General features: G+C 48.0%; 1 protein-coding gene across 11 annotated transcripts in view; it reads right to left on the minus strand.

The window, feature by feature from the left end:
• Window positions 1-6,727, minus strand: part of GMPR (guanosine monophosphate reductase) — a 46,573-nt gene extending 39,846 nt beyond the window's left edge. For 2 of the 11 annotated variants that reach the window (XR_015706219.1, XR_015706220.1), the window contains exons 1-3: window positions 6,204-6,710; window positions 1,289-1,408; window positions 522-605 (exon numbers count right to left, since the gene is read on the minus strand). Coding sequence is in view for 9 of the 11 variants with exons in the window: in XM_087764043.1 (XP_087620169.1) it covers window positions 522-605; window positions 1,289-1,408; window positions 6,204-6,290 (291 nt within the window). In the remaining 2 variants the exon portion in view is untranslated. Of the gene's footprint in view, window positions 1-521; window positions 606-1,288; window positions 1,409-2,550; window positions 2,635-6,203 lie in introns of all 11 variants that reach the window. The other 9 variants (XM_087764054.1, XM_087764059.1, XM_087764035.1 and 6 more) reach the window with 8 other exon arrangements.
• Between the last annotated feature and the right edge of the window lie 256 nt (window positions 6,728-6,983).

The following is a 6,983-nucleotide window of genomic DNA, read 5'->3' on the forward strand; positions in this document are numbered from 1 at the left end:
TATGCTCTGACAGTTTTCAATGCTCATCTCTGCTTGGGCCTAGCGCCTGGGCCCCTCCAGCTGGGAGGCTCCGGGCCTGCTTCCACACCTGGTAGCAAAGACTCTGCCTAGCACAAGGGTGTGCAGGGCCAGCTTGTGGTTGAGTTATTCAAGGCTATTTGCATTTGTGGTCTTGGGCTGCTCCCTCACCAGCACTACCACAGCTCCCAACAGCAACAGAAGCACAGCAGTTAGACCTATTCCCAAGTATTTCATTCTTCTCTGTTCAGGATACTTCTCTGTTTCCATTCTGGCATATGTAAACTTTGCTTTTTTGCATCTTAATATAAGCACTTTCATAATGGACTCACACAGCTATTCTTTTTAAACCAGGACAAGCCACTTCCCTTGATGCATTTAAGAACAGCAAATATCTTCATTCCCCAAAACCTCACTTGACAACAGTATTCCCAAGAGACTCCAGTGTATGTGAGTTCAGAACAAAGCAATAAACCATAATAATTTACAGTATGAAAATGTACCTCAAGGCATTCTGGGTGATTGGCAGCAAACAGTTTCCATTCTTCCAGAGAATAATGCTTGTGAATTGCAGTGAACATTGCATGCTAGCAAAAATAAGAAAACTGATATTAATGTCCAAGTTAGTCATTTTTCCCTCAGCTGCAGCATAACAAGATATCAGAAATTCCCATTTTAAGTATAGGCTCATCCTGCTTGAAAGAAACAGTAACAGCGAATAACAGACCAGGCAACTCCAAATGGCTCCTCAAAGGTAACTTAGCATACTTAGCCAGCCTTTCAGGATCAGGTTTCTGATGTGTTTCATGAAGTTACGGTCAATATTTTGAATGTGCTTAAGCACTGCAAGAAATTAGGGTGAGTCTGGAGGCCAGAGGCTAATTAATTAGTGACTCCTGACTGCTGCAGCTTTATCCAGTAACCTACACTTTCAAAACTGTTGTCAGCTACTAATTTTTTCTGGAAGGGAGCACAATATAGACCTCAAAAACTAAGCTCTAGAAGCTCCACCTGAAGCTGAGCTACACCCAAGATGGAAATGTCCCAGCAAGCATCTCCACTGAAACTATCTTATACCTGGAGCCTTGTCTCTGGTAACTGTATTCCTGTAAAAGCACAGCTGCTTTGCAGTGAAAGCACACGTTCTTGTTCTGGATTTTTTAACTCATGCTCCCCTGTTCTCCAACAAACATAGCTAAAAATTAACAAAGGCTGCTCACTGTCACCCAGTGGCTTCCCAATTGTTGCAGAAATGAGAATCAAGACTTACTTTTGCCATAACCACGGCCATTTCAAATGTCCCCACAGTGTCCATGTTTGCCACTATAATGGGAATTCCTGTGTATGTCTGCTTGGAGTTGCGGAAGGTGAAGGTGCGCGTGAGGTCGACCTGCAATGAATAGGCACACATTCTTTTAAGTAATTGACTGCAATCTAACAAAGAGTTTTGCCACTGACTTCAGATACAGCAGGTTTGGACACTGCTTCTTAATTTTCCTCAGGTTTCCTATTCTTCCTCCTTTCATTCCACTATTACCTCACTTTATTTATTTATTTTGTTACAACTTCTGCCTTCCAAGTAAGAAAATATAAAAGTAAAATAATGTTTTCTGTGATAAAGAGAGTTCTTGCTGAAGAAAAAGAGAATCAAAATAAGAAAAAAAAAAGAAAGAAGGGGTTGGAAAGGAAAGAAAGGACAATGAGGACTGTGGATTATTTTATGCAGAAGTAACCTCAGCTGTTTCTTTGGCTGCCTGAGAAACACACATTGAAGTCCTAACTCCACAGAAGTCAGAACTGGAACTCCCCTCTGTCTGCAGGGCATAGAGGGCTTTGTCCCAGTCTTTATTGTAAATGACAATATAATAAAGCAAGCTCTTACTTTTGGCTATGGTTACCAGCACTCTTTCCATACAACACGAACAATCATACCCTGGCTTATTAAAGAATGAGGCTGCTAGTTTCTAAGTTAATTTCTTACAACTGCGTCAGCCTTCACCTTCAAAGTTGTTTCTTCTTCAGCATCCTCAAATGATCCTGGTAACATCAGGCATTTTGTTCCTTACATTTGCAAGAGGTAATATCAAATTTAGATCAGTTCCCACTGGTCTACTTAGCATCTTGCAAAAGGGAAAAAGAAAACCTCTAAGAAATGCACAAGTGTAAGATATTAGGTTAGTCTCTTTAGTAATAGTGAAAATGAAGGCTCTTTCATAGTTTTCATTACTCCTTACTTCAGCTTTAATCCAGGAACATCCAGAGACCTGAAATGAACTGAAATCCATCACCAGAAAGGAAGCAATATAAAAAATATAGGACCTTGATTATTTATTTATAACATATTTTGAGCACTGTCATATTTCAGGCTACATTCTGATTGATTAGTATGGTGGGGGCTTTACTACTGATTTGTATAAGATAGAAGTTGGTGCCTCAGTGATACACTGTGAAACAGGTTCTCATTTTGTATAAGCTCAAAAGGGAAGGGTCACTTTGGTGAACAAGCTAAGACACATCTTAATGGAGACTCACCCTTCTTCCCATTTACTGTCAGAGAGGCCCAATTCTCCACCCATCACTGATGACATAACATTCTTATGGGAATTGCAGCTGCAGCTAACATGAGAAAATAGCATGAAGAAGATAGATATGAAATAAGTATGAAAATTTAATGTATTTTACTCCCTTTTAATGCAATTTATTAACTCAAACCAGGGGACAAAAAAAAAAGACATAGTATCACACAACCAGTTCTACACAGTCAATAGTACCAGAACCACTGCCTTGCAGAGAAAAAACATCTCTTTCAAATGAACTTAAGAAAGAAGTAGAGAAGAAGAGCATGTTTAAGAAAAGACTGAGGCAAGATGCAAAGCTGTGCAGGGAACACACGGCCATTACTTTTCCAGTGATTCTCACCTCCGCTTACTGTAACTTCTCATATGTGACTTCGTTTAACCAGCCAGCCAGATGGATCTCACGCAATTATCCACACAACTGATAATACTGTAACGGCAGGCATCTATGAGGGATAATTGCAGGGCTTCCCCTAATGAGGCTTTTGTTCTATAAGAACAGGAGAAATGGCACACTGGGTTGGAGATGTTTATGTGGTGCCCTAGTTCTCCAAACAGCCAGTACCAGATGTCTGGGAAGGCAACATGAGAACAAGGCAAGTTTTGAAAGACTCTTTCCCTAGCCTACCTTCCCGGGTCCCAAGAAGCTGATGCTTCGAGACCTTCAAAGACAAAGGTCTCCTCCAATCCATTGTGCTAAATAGCCACTCATGGGCAAAGAACTTGCCTTGTAATTTTTTTAATCCTTCATACTTTTAGCCTCTCCAATATCCCATAGCAAAAAATTCCAAAGATGAATTATACGTTGCATAAAAACTATGACCCTTGCCTGATAATTACATTCGGTGCTTCCTACTTCTTGTTTTGTGAAAGACAATCAACAGCCACTTCTCAGTTTCACCTTTTCCATTCCACTCACTTCATAGACTTCTAGCATATCCTCCACAGTTGCTTCTTCTCCATACTGCATAGTCCTAGTATGTTTAGTTTTTTTCCTCATGAGGAAACCAGTCAATACTGCTGATCATCCTGGCTGCCGTTCTCTGTACGTATTTTAGCATATTATGCTGTTCTTGTGAAGGGATCACCAGAACTGTGTACCCAAGACGAACATACTGAGGAGCATCACAAAGCTAACTGGTTTTCCTTAGTTCCTCTAGTAGCACTTCTGACCATCTCTTTGTCTCTTTCCTGAGTGGTTAACAGCTAATTTATAGCTTATTGTTCTATGCATTATGAGAAAATAACTTCTGACTCTAGGATTGCTCACCATCACTCAACAACAGTAAAAGTTTCTTTAGAAAGAGAATCACGAAATGTATTTTATAACTCTTACCTAGACCTTCAACATATGAAACCACTAGGACATTGACTGTTCTGTTAAAGCTCCCTGGACTTATTTGAATTTACAAATTTAAATTAATGACTAGACTTTCTACAAGACACTTGTCTGGTGAACTTAAAACGGACAGCCTGCAGAGACAAGTCCAGCAAAGGCAAGAATAGCAGGCTATGTGAGTACCAAGACCCCACAGACAGATAATGCTGCTCCCACTCCAGTCATTGTTTTAACGAATTTTGACACTTGAATTCAAGCTTCAAATTTTCTGGTATCTTTTCAAAGAGAGAAAGCAATCATGGAAAATGAACACAGTGCAAGGAACCAAAACCAAGTACCAACATAGCAGACCTACAAGAAGAGCTGCAAGCACCCCAAACTGCCTCTCTAAGAAGCTGACTTAACCCTAGTTACTGCATAAAAAGCTATCCTTGCGCAAAATGAGGTATTCACACCAGAGAAGCACACGCTTGCTGATATACGCTTCAAGGCAGCAGCTTGCTGGGTAACAGGCACTGTAGTATGCTGCCTCTGTTCCTCTGCCAGAACTATTTATTTATATTCTTGTTTTGAAGCAGACTGGGGCTGTCCATTTCAGATCTGGCTCTCACAGACACTGTTTATTCCTGTTGCTACAGCCTCAGTGATGGTGTCCAATTTCTTAACCTTCATCGGTTTTTACTGACCCCCCTCATGACATGCACTTTTTCTCATGTGAAATGTTTTTAACAGTTCATCATAGCCACCCGTTACAACCCTGCCATATCAGCTCGTGTTCCTCCTATCATTTTCCCTTCCCAGCAGCCCTTCTTTCCACAGCCTGAACACGGCTAAATATACAAAACACTGCACTGGAAGGAGCCATATGTGACTCGGTGGAGCACAGCTCCACCTGTTTGCCAGGCCAGCACAGTGAATTTTAGAGAGGGACCATAGGTCCCCAAGCAAATGGCTGGAAAGGGCCTGCAGGCCTTGTGAGCAGTAATTGCACATGATCAGGAGTTACTCAGCCGGGACCCCATTCTTTGTAAATTAAGAACAACTAGCCTGAGATTACCTTTCTACTCAGAGGGCCTCTCCAATTTTATACCTTCATAATGGCAAAAAAGTTTTGCTTAGTTGTTGCCCTCAAAATCCCTGGCCATAGGCCTGTAACAAACATGGCCACCTTGCTTCCCTTTCCAGTCTTGTCTTTCTACCTCACTCGATTTGTCTCGGTCTCTCTTACAACTCTGCTTCCCCTGGAGAAAAGCTTAATCTTCTTTCCATCCCCCAACACAACGCAATTCCTTCATGAGTCAAACTAAATCCTTTGTTAACCTTGAGGTTACGTGAGGTAAACGAGAAGGCACCTTCAATCCTGAGGCAGCCATCTTTGTTGTAGAGGCAATCCTCATGGGATTTCCTGGGGTCTTTCCTGATCCCTGCTGAGAAACAACTACAGCAATATCCCGGCTAGCAGTGGCCCTGGGGCAGCGGGGACGCAGCCTTGGCCGGGGCGGGGGGGCACGGCTGGGCTCTGCCGGCGCAGGGGAGGCAGCAGCAGGACGCCGGTCGCGGGGGTTAACACAAGTGAGGGTGAAACGCACCCCACCGCCCCGGGCTTCCACCCGATGGGAACCCAGCCCGGGGCACCCTGTGCCGTGGGAAGCGCTCCCCAGCATCTTCGCTGGCTGTTTGTTATTACTACTATTTTTTAAATAGAGCATGTCAGTTACTCGGTAACAGCGCTGCCCACAACCCCCGCGGCGGAGGGCCAAGATGCCTCCGCCGGCCCAAGCTGCGGGGCGCGTAACCGCACCCCCCCCCCCCCCGTGCCCCGGAGAGGGGCTGGCAGAGCTGCCGGTCCACCGCTGCCCCTACGGCAGGCAGCCCCCACGGCGACCGGAGGTCACCCCCCGCTCAGCGCCGCGCAAATCCGCAGAGGCACCTGTTAGGAACCAACAACCCTCCTCCCCCCCCCCTTTTTTTTTTATTTTTTTGCTGAGGAGCGGGGGAGGACAGCGCGGCACCGGCTTGCAGCGCCCGCCGCCTCCTGCTCCGCCGGGGCCGGGGTTCGCCTCGCCAAGGGGCGGGGGGGGGAACACGCCGCGGGCTCCGTAACCCCGGCCCCCCTCCTCCCAGGAGGGGCGGCATCCCCCCCCCCGCCACGGAAAGGGCGTTTCGATCGGGGAGGGCATTGCTACGTTAGACCGGGGAATAAAAATAAAGCAGGGAGGGAAGGAAGGTTAAGGAAGTTAGGCAAGCATGCTGGGTTTGAATGCCCCCACCTCTGATCTGCTTTTGAGGCTGCTTCTTTTAGGTCTGAGCAGGACATCTTTAAAGTCCAGTTTGAGGTCTGCGTCTACCCGGGGCATCTTGCTGGGGTGGCGGGGCGCGGGGGCCGCGGTTCTCCTGGCGGCGGCGGCGGCGGCAGTGGCGGCCCCGCTGCGCTCGCTCCGCTCGGCTGCACCGCGCCGCCTGCAGAGCCGCGCCGGCCAAAGCCCGCGGGCCGCGCACGGAGTGTATTTATAGGGCGCGGGCAGCGCAGCGCCGCGGCCCGGGCCCCATCGCTTTATTAGGAGAGGGTTGTTTTTAGCCGAGTAGCCGGCCGCCCCCTGCCCCTTCTCCCGCCGTAGCCACCCCTGCTTCTCCGCCGGGCTGGGCGCTCTGCGGGGGAAGACGGGGACGCGGCACCCGCCCGCAGCCCCCCGTGCGGGGCGAGGCGCGGGCACCGCCGGCGGCACAGCGGCCTTAAGGGCACAGCAAGGGCAGAGAAAATGGCGCCTCCATGTGACCGAGCGGGCGGCCGCCGGGTGTGGGAGCCCGCCGCTGCCGGGCGGCCGCTGAGGGGCTGAGCTGACATCTTGCCCGCCTTCCCCCCCGCTCCGCTTTTATCGCCCCGGGTGGCGGTTGCGGACCGACGGCTGCGGACCAACGGCTGCGGACCAACCGCCGCCCGTCGCGGGCGGCCCTGAGGCGGCCACACCGATGCGGACCGGCGATGCTCCCCCAACGTCTTTCGGGCGGCTGCGGCACGGCCCAAAGCTTTGTGCCTCCATCCTTACAGA

This window comes from Nipponia nippon, unplaced genomic scaffold, assembly GCF_047370975.1.
Source record: "Nipponia nippon isolate SJK-2023a ecotype South Korea unplaced genomic scaffold, ASM4737097v1 scaffold_1, whole genome shotgun sequence".
Taxonomy (NCBI): Eukaryota; Metazoa; Chordata; class Aves; order Pelecaniformes; family Threskiornithidae; genus Nipponia; species Nipponia nippon.